Raw genomic sequence first — 16,453 nt, forward strand, 5'->3', positions numbered from 1 at the left:
CTAACGGTTTAAAAGTTTCAGTCCTTCATGAATCCTTATAAAAAATTTAGAGTCTCACACTCGTAGTATATACTCATGACTTGCTCGGTGGAACAGGTGACGGTACAACAGTTCTTTCCGAAATTAAGTGCTGTGCTAACTTAACTGGTAACTCGAAGGTATTAGTCCTCGCTGGCACGAGTTCGAATGTGGTCATTATGGAGAATATTTCTTGACGTCTCTTGAGTCCTATAGCCTATAGAATTCAGCAGCGAATATTTGAATGGGGGCCTGAGGATTTTGGAAGGATTGTTTAGAAAGTTATTGATTGATTTGGGTAATATTGTGATCACGTGCTGAAAGCTGGTAGCCTTAATGCCGCATCAGGACTCATCAATATTTGCAGCCGTGATACGCTGACCTCCCTCCTTCACTCATCCAGCATGTTCATACCTGAGTGCCATTAATTGTATATTGTACCAATCGGAGATACCCTGGATATGAAGCCAGAAAAGCGCGGACAAGAGCCACCATCGCCCATATACGAGTCTCTACCTCCGCCCTGGCTACCTAAGTCTCACAGGACTGCTGATGTCGGTAAGTACTCTCAACTACTGCGTAAATAATCCTACCAAATCATTTTTATACATGCATAGGATACCCTGGGTTTCATCCACCCCGCCCAGGACAGGATGAGGATGTATTGTCTGACAAACATATAAAAGACGGCTTCTTGTTACCGCTTCCCGTGCCTGTAAGCTTCAGGTTGATTAATGTAAAATTCAATAACTGATGATGATTAGGATGAACACCAAAGCGCTTCGGTTATATTATTACAGCAGGATGTAAAGGGTGGTCGTATGTTTGACCAGAGCGTGCTTGCGGACCTCGAGCACCTCATGAATGACATCTTTTCTCGAAAGGCAGACAGTGCTGTTGCTATACAGTAAGCTGAATATTTTAGTGCTGGACTTCTTCCAATGGTTTTGTAGGTCATCAGCATTCAAGATTCCTTCACGGGTGACCATGAGTGATACTACCAAGCGACAGGCCTGGTTCGCTGAGCTCGCAAACCCCGATGTGCCCTTAAGTAAACTTGGGAAAAGTGTGCCACATGGCGCCAGAGGACACGATCTACTCGACCTTCTTCATGCCAACAACGTTGCCATACCTCGTGCAGTTTGGTTTCTTCGAGTGTTCGGCGCCAACGAGACTGTGAGTGCTGATGTGGTGTTTCTCAACTGTGTGATTTATACGATAAAAGGCTGGTTTGAGAAATTCAAAAAAACCGGCTTACAATCCCACCCAATACAGTGTAGACTGGGCGACAGTGGTGACAAGCTATATCAAGAAACAGCTCGCTGATATTGCTCTACCGAGCGCCCCTAGACCTGGAATGAATATCAAACAAACGTTTAAGGGCGTTCTTTCTGACGCAGAAAGCCGGGACAAATGGGTTTCCCGTTTCACGTACTGGTACAGTGTTTAATTCAACTATCCAGATATTCGCTAACAACATCAGCCTGAAACTGTTGCGACCATTCTATGATGAAGGTCTCGTAGACCATCGTACATTCCTTACATGGGTTGTCCTTCAGATGGCGTCCTGTAACCTTGCTCAAGCAGGATTTGTAGCACATTTGGCTGATGAGTATCTCGATGGAGTTCTTGAAAAGCGCCCACTCGCAAAACCCCTTTTAGACGCATGCATTGCGAAATTGAACGAAGTACGTTTTATGCACACATGCATTCATTTATCACTAACCATTACAGGTCAGGACGACTTCCGCTCAGGGCCACCTGGACAAGCTTGAAGAGATTCTGAAGTCTGTGATTCAGGTATGCATCAACTTCCGCTTTACGATCACACGCTTAAAAATTCGAAATCAGCGTATTTGTGTAGCCCTTCCAGACACATTTGTTTCTCCTAGAACATGGCTAGCACATTCATCGCTCTTGTATTCTGCACTTGCGGGCCCTGCTGATAATCGTCCTGGTGACAGTCGACGTCATGATTTTCAGCAGTTGATTTCAGATAATCTGATAGATATTCAGCGTCGCAATGACGCCATGCTATTTCGCAATCTCCCACCGCGAAAACTCGAGCGTCTTGGGTCCCTGGTCGTTGATATTCAAATTCTAAATTCGATCTGCAGTAGCACGGACATGTCCACTATATCGTTCTTCTCTTCTCAGATTCCTGATTGCACATCAAGCTCAAGCTTTGTCGACAAACTCGATACTTTGTTAACGTGGGCTGTGACGCCATTGCAGTATGGCTCTCATCGTCCATATGCCGCTGTAACCTTTCTCCGAGCATATCATGAACGCAACGCGCGCCGCGAACTATCGTCAGCCACCCTTCATGATCATCTCTTCGATTGGCTCGACTCGAAACCTGTTGTCCGGGAGGTTGCCAATCTCAGGGCAGTAGCGGGCCTGTTCGGGAAATTGATGAAGAACGGGCTTTTTGATTACGCAGCTTATGTGCAGAGACTCGTTGCGAGAGGCGAAGAGGGACTCTCTTTGAGCGAGGTATGTTGTATGCTAAATGAACGCTGTTCTCTGACTGACAATATTTTCAGCCTGACGAAACGGCCTCCTTTCATCGTAATCTCCTTCGCTGGATACCGTTACACAACACGACATCATCTCTTTCAAACCAGCGCAAATTGATTCTCTATGGAGCACGTGCACGACAGACCCCTGAAGATATCTGTGAACGTAAAATGCGAAGGGAAATCCGCGCAATTTTGCCACTTGTATTTGGTGGTATGTAGGACCAACATTTTCACTTGGTATCTATTACTATTGAATCATAGGGGACACCCTGCCACCTTCAGTCTCTATGTCATCTCTTCGAGCCAGCTGTCCGACTGTGCTCGGTGCACCATGTATTGAGCAAATGCGAACGATTAAACAGTGGTTGCTTCCGAATTTACTCAAATTTACCTCGAGGTGTGCAGAATCAATTTCCTTTATTTGCCGTGTTGACCGAGCGCACAGATCTCAATCATTAGATGAGATCAACACTCTGAAGACATACAGTACAGCGGTTGAACTCCTCAGGTACACCCATAGTTATGGCTCTTTACTGGAGGTGTGTTCTCCTTCTTCCAAAGTTTGAATGATTGACAGCTCTTACGCAGCTGAGTCTCTCGGTCTTGTCTCAAACAACCCACGCAGATTTATTGACCGCCGTTGGGGAAGTTTTCCACCGCTTCGCAACTATATGGACGGCAATGGACGTCACTGGCACAATTACTTCCGCACTCTATTCTACTTATTTGCTCTGGCGAACGCAAGGGGGGAAAACCAGATCTCTTCTGACCCTGATTATTGAGATGGACAATGGACGGCAGCTGAATGCGGCGGCCAAAACTCAAGTGGACAACGACATTGCGGCGTTTACACACGCGCTGGCTCCTAAGACAGACCATCCGGAAGCCGCTCCGTCAGTTATGCCCGAAATTTTACTTCTGGCTGACGATTCCAAACTGGACGCTCCATCAATTCTCGCAAACAGCCTCTGGTACAGATATCGCACGTCCGGAGACTGGGCATGGAAAGTTTGGGACAATATCGTTGCTTCGTTACGCCAAGTTCCCGTCATGAGTGAGGATCACAAGCTCCGTCATACATATGCACTTCGCTATGGTCAGTTTTTACTCCATGTCGATCATCACCTTCCTAGCGGCATCGATAATGACGTGCTCCAATGGTTTCTTGGCACTGGAAAAAGTGAAGTGCTAGGGTTGAACCTCGAAACATGGGATGTACTTAGAGTCGTCCTTCTCTTCCTATGCGTCCACGGAGCACTGTCGACAACCACACTGCTTCAAGGACTAGTTTACCCTGCCTGGCAACTGGGAGCCGATGCAGGCCCTCTGTACCAGCCACAGAACATGGAAACGTTTATACAGGCAGCTAGTGAGCTTTTTAGCGCGCTGGTGCTCCAAGAGGAGTGTTCAATCAGCCCGATCGTCCCGCAAGAGCTCCTCGATGCGCAACGGATTCACACTTGGAGACAGGATGCCTTCCGAGAACCTCATTTCACCCTTCTCGCCAGTAATATACCGAATTTAGTGCTCCTGGAACACAATAATGTCGTCTCAGATGAACTTCGCGGAATTGCGCGAGACCTTCGCCTGCGGACGTGCGAGAGTCGTGACATCAGACAATCATGCTATCGGAATCTTGACGCTGTCCGCAGGGGCTTCGAGCACCCGATTCAGTCGGGAATGGTCGTGGAAACGCTTTATGAACCCCTCGTCAATGCACTGAAGATGATTTTGAGTGAATCAAACGAAGGTACGTGAAGTTGCGGTATAGAATGACTCCGAGATTCACATTCGACCGTAGATACAGATGTCAACTCGTTTTTAAGCACTGGGATATCATCCGTTCTGAGCCCGTGCACACTGGCAGCGACTGCAGTCCAGTTGCAGTTTGGACTGAGGCAACTCGGAAGGGCGCTTGCTTGTGAATCGACGAAACAGGGTGCAAGTGCATCGCTCGACAAAATGACATCTCTGATCTTCCACCACTCGATGGCCTCGGAAGAAGCGTACTTCATCGCAGAGATGGCAAGGGGTGTCGATGGACCAGTGGCGATCAAAGTAAATGGTTCCATACTCTGGATTTGACGTACACTTAAAGCGACAAGTAGTTCATAAATAACGGCTTCAAGAGTATCGTTGATATTCTTAATCGAGTCCCTGCTCCTTCGACTCCCGAATCATTACTGGCGCGGGTTGGCCGTGCAGGCGAGGTGCTTCGCGTACTGTCACATGTCTCAGAGCCACTGCGAGAAGAAGGAACGGGACTAGATCTGGATGTCTCAACGCAAGAGCGGCTTGCAAAAATCATTCTGGAGTCATTTCAGTTCGCAAATGCGACGTTTGCCAAAACGACTGATAGCTCTTTGCGCGTTATCACTGAAGCTGTTATATTTTTGGCTCGGCTCCTTCAATTTGATCTTGGTTTCCCTGGTATACGGACGACGCACTTTCGGGAAACGTGTGAGAAGATGATGCCAGTCCTCTTTGACCTTGTTGTGGTATGTAGTGACTTACTATGTATGCGAGCTCTGAGATAACGTATCGCAGGTTCATGCATGCGGGCCTGCACATGACGCCATTGCATTCGCGCTTCTTCTTGATACCTTGTACTTTCTCATAGACGGTATGCTAAACTCGATCACTGTGTTCTGCTTCGTTTAAACGGAATTGTCGTAGATCTTTTCCTGCACTCCAAAGCTTCATCGCCAGACCCGTTCAAGTATTACCCCACGAAACTTCAGTCACCTCATCTGCATTCCCTCCCTAGTCAACATCGTGTACGACTTCTGACACTCTTCCCACATCTCCGGCCGAATCCAGTCGTGCAAGACCTTGCCCATGCTCATCGAGATAACACAGGTCTCCTCGTCTATGGCGCACCCGTTCAGAACTGCCCATGGGAATGGATTGAGAACCTTGACAAAGATGATGGTACGATCCGAAACAATGCCTCTCTGTCGCTCGAACTGTTCGGGGCAAAGGCCACAGGCGACCATTTGATCGGCTATGTGCAGGATGAAGAGCGTCGCGTACCAGCGAGACTAGAAGGTGTTTTCGAGGATAACCTAACAGCCGAGAGCGTGTTCCGTCGAGACTGGCGCGAAACGCGGCTTCCGGCGCACTCTGACGTACGTGCTGGGGAGCGTGGGGTAGGAGAGGGTGAAGATGAACTGGGAACTCTACCTATTTTTGGATTGCAGAAGCCTGGATCAAGAAAGGTGTCGCCTGCTTCGTCAGTGCGTTCTCGGGGATCGACCAGCTCGTTACGTCGTAGTCCGGGGTCGCTCTCGGGCAATCGGTCCGCCGTTTCTACACGGGATGGTACCGGGGAGAGCAGTATTGGTTCTGGCCCAGTGGCAGGGGGCAAACGGAAGGCTTCGGCTTCTGTAGATGATGATGACGAGGTCGAAATAATCGAAGGGCCTGTACCGGCAAACCCGAAAAAGCCCAAAGTGAGACTAAAACCAAAGACGAAGTAGATGTATACCCTCTTGACCCCTCTTGATCAAATGTTGTTGTTCTTGTTTACATTGCATCTGGTATAATAATGCCTACAGTGCAGGTACTGTATCATGGTTGAGTTTATGGTATACATATGTATGATAGTATACAAATAACGTAGGAGGATGAAGTATGAAGTATTTCTATACAGTACACTAAGGCTTTATTATCGAGGGAAAAAGCCGTCAAATGGACCCGCGTGCTGCCTACGAGCAATATCAGAAGACTCCCGGCGAGTGTCGGGTTGTCCAAGAACGTTCCCGACGATGGAAACCATATCCTTGACTGCAAAATTTACGACTGGTTTTCCCGTGACTTCCTTCCGACATCCTGGACAGGTGTACTCCGGCTGTTGTTGCGAAGCATCATACATTGCCTGTAGTTGCATCTGAACGGGATACGAGACGTATGGACCAATGGTGCGAAGAACTTGAGGAAGATTCCGAGGCATGGCTCTGCGGTTCACGTTGTATGCGGGATGTGCGCGAATGTGTTTAGTGAGTATTTCATCGAACCAGCCTTTGAGGCATCCCTCGCAATAAGAGTGTCCACAGTCAAAGAGACTAGGACAGAAAGGTTGGTGCACAGCAAACGAGTGAAAATGAGTACGTACAGGTAAGGGGAGTACATCAAATGTGCGCATATATCGCAAGATAACATGTCGCCCAACTTGGTAGCATCCTGAATAGACAACTTAGAAAGCATGTGAAAACCGGCAAGAGAGCACGTACGATAGACGATTCTGATGTGCCTTTCGCTTGTAGTGCAGCAAGTTTCTCCTGCTGCAATTGGATCTCCTGATGACGGGCATCAATTTCTCGAGACTGTGCAGCAAGCTCTTGATTTTGTTCCTCGAGACGCTTTCTCATGTTGTCAAGTTGCATGCGCTGATCAGCAACCTGCCTCTCTAGGTGCACGTTCACCTGGCGGCCTCCTATCAACACGGAATTTTTTTGAAATTGTGGTCATCTGAGAAACGTACCTTCTTCACTTTTGAATGCTCCCGCTGCCAAGATGGGCCATCATTTCCCGGCGTCTTTGGAAGCATCGGTCCCTCGTCGGAGGATGACGATATCTCCAAAACCTCGCGTGAAGGAAACGGCTTCTTCCTCTTTAATCTTGATGATGAACCAATTTTGCTCGGTCGGGCGTTCTCATTATCCGAAGAAAGAACAATGATTTCGTGTTCAGGAATAGTAGCCGGGTTTGATTTTGGTTTCGACCGGTTTGGTAGATTTCGTGTAGGAGATGCATGCAGACGAGAGCGGTGTTGGCTAGGTGAGCGAGTTGCAGGCATGTCGCAGTTGGAAAGAGGTGAAGAGGACCTGGCCTGAATATGTATCCCGTGACTGTGGCCTGTGGCCGGGAACCAAACAATTATGGTAGGCTGTTCAACTTGTTCAAATCACCCCGAGAATATAGCCATAGGCTATTCAATCAAACTGCAACTTGCCACGTCGTTCAATCATGATACTGATTCAAATCTCAGGCAGTGCCGCTGTCTCTACTACGGTTAGTACTGGATATCCGGGATGTGATAACTTCCATGAACTTTGCTTAAACAAGGTCAACGAAGGTCCGGCTGCAGTCTGACAATTATGGAAGACCCTGTCAATCATCAAATTCATTGAACTTGAACCACCACTTCGACAATATGGCCACATCAATATACGGTGTTTTGGCCGTCTTAAGCTAGTATTACTTGTCAACCAAATACCTGTCAGTGCTGCATACTACGATACTGACTCAAACAAATATCAGGCATTGTGGCTGGACTCTCTACTACCGGATAATGAGATAAGGTATGAACCTTAAACAAGGTCAGCGAAGGTCTGCTCCAACGACATCGTCATGACCCATTGAGGCTTACCAGTAGTGTGGTCCGACATAGCAATGGAGAGGTTTGCGAGATATCCAATCATGATAGTCATTACTGTTACAGTACTGTGCTGCGCCCAATGCCACTATAAAGAGGTGTCCCTTGCATTGTCTATGGTCACTTAGCTATCGCACTTCTTTCCAGAACATCTTCAGTGAGACTCTGAACGTTCAGAAACTCTCGATGAACTCGTCACTTGCTAGCATAACCTCTGATGACGATGCCAAAGTCGTCGTTCAGCGCCCCCTTCCTTCAAACGCGCGCAGATATACTCTGTTGTTGATCTTCTGCATTACGCAGTTTCTATATACACTCACCAACTCTGCATTATTCTCTGCTATCCCTTCCCTCGTCCGGAATTTCGGCTTCACCCAAAGCCAGTCGGTTTGGATCATTAGTGCATACCAGTTAACTTTTGCATCCTTTCTCCTTATGGTGAGTCTTGCCTTCGTAGCTGACGAGAGGATTTTTACCCCATATTTGCAGAGCGGAAAAATCAGCGATATCTACAGTCCTAGTAAGTCTGACTGAGGTTGTCTTCACGAACATTGCATTAACTTTTAATGAAGAATATACCTTCATAACCGGCAAATTCATCTTAGGGGTAATCTCGATCGGGATCGGTTTCGCCTCAAATGGTATCTTATTCCTCGCACTAAGAGCACTAAGTGGAATTGGTTGCGTCCCTTCCCTGCAGTCACAAACTTGAAGGCTCACTTGGTCAATGTAGCCGCATCGCTCACCATACCATCAGCTCTAGCGCTGCTTGTCGGACTTTTCCCTGAGCCCAGGCACCAAGGTGCAGCTATCGCCGCATTTGGAGCTTGTGGGGCGGTTGGCATTGGTGAGCGATCTCCATTCCGTGAAGCGGACTAGGTATTCACGATGAATGTTTCAGTGCTGGGCCTAATCTCTGGCGCTCTTTTAGTCGAATATGTTAGTTGGCACTGGATATTTTGGTTTGTGTCGGCGGTGATATTACCAACCACGCTCATCTCTACGGTACTTATACCTTCACAAACCAAAAATATGGCCCGAGAGAGTGGTTTCACTAAATTGAAGAGACTTGATATCACTGGAATATCAATTCTTACAGGTCAGTTAGAATCTCAAATCGTCTGTTCGCACACTGAGCACGTTATCAGTTGCTGTTATACTGTTTATATTCGCTGTGACAACAGCGTCCATGATAGGTTGGAGATCAGCCACTGCACTAGTACCTTTGGCCTTCTCCATCGCTATGACTGGTTCATTCTTTTGCTGGGAAGCCCTCCAGCCAATCGAATGTGCTGCTGTGTATGTTTGCTCGATTGTTCAAGGTTTCTTTGATTTAGACTGGTTCACAGACCGCCTTCAACATGGTTCATTTCGAATTTTTCTGTCTTGTTTGGAACAGCTCTCCTGCCATATTTCTGGTGGGCAAACATATTCACCACCTATGTGTCCCTGTGGCAAGATATTTACGGATGGAGCGCCTTATCTTCCGCTGTCCACATGTGAGTAAAGACCGTGTGCCTAAATGTAGTAATTGACGATACTAACATTCTTTCAGGCTTCCAATAGGCATCACTGCATTTGTCTTCAGTTTTTCCAGTAGGGTGAAGGGGATCGGCGCCATGAATGCCAAATGGCTGATACTTTGTGGAGCACTAATGATGATGACGGCACTCGTGTTATTTGCCTTCGCAAACGGACCTGACAAGTACTGGTCGTTGGTGTTCCCCGGCTTCATCATCGGTTCCGCTGGTGCAATGTTAACCAACATATCCGCAAAGTACGTGTCAATCTTACTCCAAGAACGACTCATACCATATCGCCTTACGCAGCATCGCGATATTCCGAGCTACGCCACCCTCCATGGCAGGCACCGTAGGCGCCATATTCAATTGCGGCTTGCAACTTGGCTCCGCAGTTGGTTTGGCTGCCGTCGGCTCTATCCAGACGAGCGTGCAGAAGGGAAATGGGGGCCCTTCGAATTATGAAGGCCAGTCTGCTGGCTTTTGGTTTATGCTCGCCTGCATCTCTGTTGCTGCAATGGCCGTTCTTGTCTTCTACCAGACCCACACGACCCGAGACCATGTCGAAGGAACAGTTGGCTCTGATGAGAAGGACGCAGATTCTGAGAAAGGGGATGATGGTTCCTTATCATAAGGGGGAAGTAAAGGTGCAGTCGTTGGATGCAACGAAGGAAGACGTGCCGGATATTTTGTGCCTCTCGTTCTATTGAGTAGTAGAGGCAACGTTCTCCAGAGCGACAGGTTGTACGCATTAATACATAATATTGACAAGGCTCAGGATGAGACAAAGACTTACTACTTGCCTACCTCGGTATTTGTTGACGTGGCGGTAGAGCATAGGTAGCCCAAGTCAGAGGGATAAGGAGATGGACGATGCTGCACTACGAACATGCGGAAACCTGTCAGTGACTGCGGATGACTCATACGCACGACTCTGGGTGCGCGTTGCCCTATTCCCGCGAGCAGTGTATCGCGGAATTAAACTTAAATTTATGATTGAGTCTCGCCCTGCAATTTAAGGTAATCATGATAGACGTGCAGTCTCATTTAGGTCAGGGTACATCCCGAAGCTTGGGGAAAACCCAGCGTTTTATAACATCAGTAGCACTATTAATCACACTCCACCAGGCACTATATCTGGGATGACCCAATACTCTGTCGTTCCTTCCATATCTGGACAAGGTACTATGATGTGCGGTTTGCTTCATGATCGCGATGACGAGAGCATGGATATATCTGAATATACAAGTACAAGCTGAATCGTAATAGAGTTCAGACTGAAAATGAGAGGGAGAGAGAGTTGAGAAGGAACATTGGACATGTGCAAGTAGGGTGTAAATGTGGAAGAGGCGAACGAGCATGATATAATATCGATGTCCGAAGGAAGAAGTGTGAAGAGCTGGTAGCGCATGCCTCTGCTTATTTTGATGCTGAAGATAAGGCATGCACGTGCCAATGGTCGATCAGTAACCACGACCGTAACCTCCTGGATTGCCATTTCCACCTTGCTGGCCATAACCTTGCTGACCACTGTAACCGGTAGGAGCGAAACCACCCCCGTATCCTCCACCTTGGAAGATTCATCAAGAATGGAAAGATGTACATGTGAAGTGATGCTCACCTTGGTAGCCTCCATAGCCACCTTGAGCGTAGCCACCTTGACCGCCAGCAAAACCGCCCTGAGCTCCATAGGCAGGTTGCTGACCGTAACCGCCGCCACCTGAAAACATGTTCAGGATCTTTGCTATATTTGTAAACTTGGCACGAACCAGAGTAGCCGCCACCAGCAGGATAACCTCCTCCAAATCCTGCACCGCCGCCACCGCCTGCTGTTCCGGAGCTACGGGGATTAGCAAGGTTTACTTTTATTCTCCTGCCATCAAGCTCCTGCTCATTCATGTTGGCAATAGCATGGTTTGCTTCCTCAGTGGTCCCGTAGGTGACAAAGCCAAAACCCCGGGAACGACCAGTGTCACGGTCACGCATGACAATAGACTGAACGGATCAACTCAATCAAAAGGATGAACTGGGTAAGATAACTCGCGCACGTCAAGCACAGGTCCATAACTGCTGAAAGCCTATATTGTGCAAGGTCCCAAGACCGAAAACGCGTAAGAACATGCATTTGGAGAACAATTTCAGACGAAGATGACATAGCGAAGCAGCCCGAATCAACAGCTCGCCGGTCACAATCGTATATAACTGACATTGCGCAACGTGTCATCAGTGGTGTTCCAACTCAAATTTCTACATGCAGAAATAAAAGAATTTGACGAATCAGTTTCGCTCCTCTCCGTCATAGGACGGGAGAAGCGGTTGCGAATCCAAGTCAGACGACATAGACTGACCCGACGTAGATTTTTGCACTTGATTGTGAAGACATAGTGAGGGATAATACAATAGTCTTGAAAACAGATACACGAGACCTGAACGAAACGGGAGACCAGGACACGGGGCGTGGAGGTTTGAAAGAGAGTTTGAGCGAAAATGATTTATCGACGATCACCCTTATATTCAAGCCCCTTTATTTCAAACTCCGGTCGGAACTCTAACGACTGTATTGATCGTACTACATCCACAAAGAGTCATTTTATGCTTGGCATTTCTCACGCGGAACTGTGTTTCTTATCTGACCCCCTCCTCCTTCTCCTAACGTTCGGCAGTTGCCGAGAAGGCGCCGTCCAAGAGCACTTGGCTCCGTTATCAACGTGCAAGTATATAGCAATATCCGATCTATCGGCTAACGATGGGGTACAAGGCCGACGGAACTTCGAGGGTTGAGTTTGATTTCAAGCTTCAACCTGAAGTGATTCTCCCGCCCACCACGTATCGTGTCTTGGAATGAATAGGAGCTACGCCGCCCATCATATTGAATCGGTCTAATCACATGGTCGCCGATATTGCAAGCGGCCTCCCTCTGCCCGTCTACGGCAACTACCGCACCTCTGTGCCTCGCATAGGTACCGGATTGACTCCGTCTACTACAGTTACCTTGTTTCCCAACTACGGGGGCTCGCAATCTATTATTAGTTTGATCTATTATTGTAGCTGATCACCGATCTCGTGATATCGCTCGAATCAATAGCCGAGTGTAGATATTCGAGTCATCAAAAAGGTGGAATAAATGCGCTGTGGTGACAAACCTCCCACGAGAGAGGACCTGGGTCTAGCCTGCGTGCACGTGCACGCGACCTATACCAACGAACGTTATACGATCAAGGGGGGAATTCATTACACCAAATCGGCAACGGCCGAATGCAGTGTCCCAGACATTACTTGCGTCCGTTCCATCATGATCTGGTTGTCCAGATTTTGAACATCTCCTCACACTATCTTCTTGATCAATGATTAGTATGTTGCTCTAGACGACGGATCAGCATCCCTTCTATCAAAAGGAATTGATCTACTCTTTCTTTTGCTGAAATCTCACCTTGTTCAACACGGCGAAGCCTGCGGTGCCAGTAGGTACTGATTTACACGCGCTGCTGTCCTGACAACAACAAAAGTGTTATCAGAGTATCCAATTCTATCATATCTGTTTTACAATGATAGATAAGTGCGACATACAAGGACTTGATCTGACTTCTGGTCCACGTCGTCAAGCTGTAAGGTTTCTCGCAGGATACAAATCAGCATCGTTTCGAATATGTTTTTCATTTCAGTGTCCATGTAAAACACCGGACGGACCTTTTTGCGAGATAAGCATGCGGAAGTTAACCCTGGCCTCACGTATCAGTGCGTAATGAAAAACTATGACTGTACGACTCATCCCAGAAATACAGACCAGTCGCATATTTCACTCTCGTTCTGAAGGTTTGCACTCGTGAGTAAGGTTACTTTTTCCATTACATGCGCAGCCCTAATTTGTGACATTCTCTGGGCTTTGTAATTTGCGGGGAAATCCGTAAAGTCCGTTCAAAGCTATGCCTAATCACTTGTTCGCAATTAAATTTGGAACAACTAGTGACCGTCGGCTGAAATATTGCGGAATAGAACACAATAAAATATAAATTACCATAGAAAGGAGTTGTGCCGCGATGCCGCTGTTTATTTCTGTCCAATTTGCAAAAGATCATATTTTTTACCCTCTTATAAACTTTAAATCTGTAGGCGGGCGGGGGGGCCTACAGATTATATCCGCTTTGGGCCACAACACCTATCCGCTGACAAATCGATGACTAATCGACAATGAAGTCTCCACTTTACTCACCTGCACCATAGCGATAGTAGCTGCCTCGTCGCAAGATGCAGGACAACTGCGATCCAATCCGCGAGCTCCCTTGTGAAATTGATACTGAATTTTTAAGATTCATTTCAGCAGACATGACTTGCGACGACCAGCCAGGGTTCGAGTAGCACCATGACAATGCCGAACGCAATCTCTCTGTATAGGTCAAGCATTTTCACAGCCAGTCCACAAATCAGCATAACTTGAAGGTTGAGAATAGCTCACGGAAATCCTGAAGTACTTAAACATATACATGATACGAAATTTCGCAGTTGATTTTGTGGTGGTATTCACAACAACTGAATTGTTGTATGAGCACAATCACCATCCCTCTGCTTCTTGTCTCACCGCAGATGCCGCATACTTTCCGATTAACTCGTGAATGGTTTCCAATGTACTACTCACCTGAGGAGGCATCAAAGTCAGGATCAAATGCGATGGCCGTTGAATGAATGCTGCAAGCTAGGTCTTTCAAATCGGAGGACCGAACGTGCTGAAATATCATAACATCGGCTTCCCACAACATTTAACATCCTGTGCACACGGTTGACCATTCTATCGAAAACAAAGTACTTCCCATTACATTTGGTTACGAATAGATAGTCCGATGGTTGTCATAACATGCGTCTTGGCCTTCCTGAAAGTGTCGACATGAATTATGAGGAGTCATCCTAGCACATTTGAACACGAGTAATAGTGGAGGTAAAACAGCTGAAGGCGACTCGACTCTCAAGGGAATCTGCCAAAAATCGGATATATCGAATGCGTTATTTAGGTTGGGGATAGTCGACGACACTATAAAGCTTGCCTTCATGAGAAAAGCCTGTTGGGGTAAATCAGGACGATGCAAGGTATGAGTTGAGCTGGAGGGCGTCGGGTTATATGTAGCGTGGGAGAGCGCTAAGAACTTTGACAAGAAGTGGCGACTGGCTACGAAACAAGAACGTTCAGTTGAGTGTTGCGAGGGGGATCATATTGGCATGTGCCACAGGCACACGTCTCCTAGGATAAGGGTCCGTTGACCAGGGCTATAGGGACTCGAGAAGGGCGGGTAGCAATGGTTTCGAACTGCCAAATTTCTCGTCAGGCTGACCCTACAGCGCCGTTCTTCTCGTCCTGTTTAGGAGGATATCACTAAGCCTTCATACAACCTAGTGGGGGTGAATGGCCCGTGCACGACTGCAACCAAGTCTATACTTGGCCAGCTGCATTCGGTACTCATGACCCATGGGTTACAGGTTGGGGAACAGGAAGCTTCATCTCACAAGTTCGGTCAGCCTTTAGCATAAGCCGAACCCCAAACCAGTTAGTCATGGTACCCGTGTGTGACCGTTTCCAAACCGAGAATCGTATCCGCGCAGAGACAAGACTGGACTAGAAGGTCCTGTTCAAAATCATTGCGCCTAAACAGCTTTCCATTGAAGTCGGTTTGTACTTACTGCGTCTTGAATAAACAGTGCATTATTCAAACGACATCTATCGTACCTTCTAATATCAAGTTCAAACGTATCAGAACATCGAGTCACTTGAATAGGGCACTCACTCACCAACTTTCCTGCAACTGACGCTCTTGCTGCGCACTGTATGCGTACGGGAGAACCGGCTCATTGCCAATCAGCAGTTGACACAGAACCACGGAATGATGTCATCCGCTATCAGCGTGTGGCATCCATCGTGTTAGAACTTCTCTCTAGTCAAAGTTCCACCCCAAAGAACAATAAATATTTTTTTGTGCTTACAGAATACCCGTGAGACTGTAACGTGAAGCCTATTGGGGTAAACCACGAAGCAGTCAAGTGTGTAAAATAAAGTTCAAGAAGGTGTCGGAGGGTGTCAGCTTACAAGAAGAGAGCGTGGTAAGTACCTTGGCAAAGGCTACTAATCGCAGCTTCTCCCAGTTCACACTTGTCAGAAAGATCAAACCACTTTTAATCGGTCACCCACCGAGTTTCCCGCATTAGCGCCCACACTGACGTCCACATTGATACTCCAGGCATGTACCACACACGGGCCAACCGGCATAGTCCAGTCAGTAAGACTGTCACAGAACCATTGACATCCAATCTGGATGTTCGGGTGATCTAGTGATTCTGTCATGCATATCAGATTCGACAGTGAAATGAACCCGGGCATGGGGAATAAGCCCGAGGTGGTTGTTACTGTCATGACCGAGGTATTGGGTTGGTTGACATGGCGATTTCTGGTGTTGATTGTAAGTACGGTTTGGGACTTGGAGTAGTGAGCAAGCAAGATTTGGGATTGGGATGATGCATTGGGTGGTACAGTTTCGATTCAGCATAGATAGATGTGGATGCGGAGTAAGTAGGTAAGCAAGAGGAACAGGCCTTGTCCCTAGTAAGGGGGGTAAGACGTGGACCGGCATTGAGAATATCCGGGTAACGTTAATCATCTGAAGGGTAACGTGGATCGGAATTACAGAAGGTCACGTGAATCGGAGGGGATTAGCAGGAAGTTCGGATTGGTGGTAGATACTGCGCTTCAAGAGTGGTGATGAAATGTCAACACGAAGGTATTTCGAAACGCGATTTGTTTAGATGCCGGAGAGATGCGCGAGTAAAGCGGGATAAGCTGGATCGTTCCCTTCATACGCATATATATGATGCGCGGCCGACAAGGCTGGTAATTGTACTGGGGCCGTTGGGTTGATCTCGGCTTGGCCTGCGCCAGATTGAGTAAGATGCTATGATGATAAGGGCAGGAAAAACTTCCAACATCGGCAGAGTGACGTAGGAGGGCTTCCTGTAGACCTCTTAAGGATGCGTGCGGG

The 16,453-nt window shown here is 47.5% G+C and overlaps 4 protein-coding genes across 4 annotated transcripts; 2 read left to right on the forward strand and 2 right to left on the reverse strand.

The window, feature by feature from the left end:
• Positions 1-479: 479 nt before the first annotated feature.
• Positions 480-6,019, forward strand: EDB93DRAFT_1082042 (uncharacterized protein; the record flags this gene model as incomplete). Its single annotated transcript, XM_041445664.1, has 16 exons — positions 480-576; positions 636-733; positions 783-925; positions 972-1,194; positions 1,244-1,455; positions 1,502-1,706; positions 1,753-1,818; positions 1,870-2,514; positions 2,565-2,751; positions 2,802-2,937; positions 2,986-3,079; positions 3,129-4,290; positions 4,342-4,598; positions 4,649-5,038; positions 5,088-5,163; positions 5,217-6,019. 16 exons carry the CDS (start codon positions 480-482, stop codon positions 6,017-6,019), a joined length of 4,794 nt encoding a protein of 1,597 aa, XP_041309499.1.
• A 188-nt stretch (positions 6,020-6,207) lies between these two features.
• EDB93DRAFT_1336187 (uncharacterized protein) lies at positions 6,208-7,338 on the reverse strand (the record flags this gene model as incomplete). The annotated part of the gene is made up of 4 exons (XM_041455325.1): positions 6,208-6,604; positions 6,655-6,722; positions 6,773-6,964; positions 7,024-7,338. The coding sequence occupies 4 exons, from the start codon at positions 7,336-7,338 to the stop codon at positions 6,208-6,210; spliced, it is 972 nt and encodes a 323-aa protein (XP_041309500.1).
• Positions 7,339-8,103: 765 nt separating this feature from the next.
• On the forward strand, positions 8,104-10,071 carry EDB93DRAFT_1082105 (MFS general substrate transporter; the record flags this gene model as incomplete). Its single annotated transcript, XM_041445669.1, has 9 exons — positions 8,104-8,355; positions 8,407-8,437; positions 8,490-8,597; positions 8,651-8,764; positions 8,819-9,016; positions 9,066-9,216; positions 9,267-9,416; positions 9,473-9,694; positions 9,747-10,071. 9 exons carry the CDS (start codon positions 8,104-8,106, stop codon positions 10,069-10,071), a joined length of 1,551 nt encoding a protein of 516 aa, XP_041309501.1.
• A 356-nt stretch (positions 10,072-10,427) lies between these two features.
• On the reverse strand, positions 10,428-11,883 carry EDB93DRAFT_207106 (uncharacterized protein; the record flags this gene model as incomplete). The annotated part of the gene is made up of 7 exons (XM_041455699.1): positions 10,428-11,007; positions 11,059-11,157; positions 11,207-11,432; positions 11,486-11,515; positions 11,645-11,684; positions 11,786-11,803; positions 11,864-11,883. Coding segments are annotated over 7 exons (540 nt in total), but the record flags the coding sequence as incomplete, so codon positions are not given.
• Between the last annotated feature and the right edge of the window lie 4,570 nt (positions 11,884-16,453).

Source organism: Suillus bovinus (assembly GCF_016758785.1).
Source record: "Suillus bovinus strain UH-Sbo-P2 chromosome Unknown EDB93scaffold_15, whole genome shotgun sequence".
Taxonomy (NCBI): domain Eukaryota; kingdom Fungi; phylum Basidiomycota; class Agaricomycetes; order Boletales; family Suillaceae; genus Suillus; species Suillus bovinus.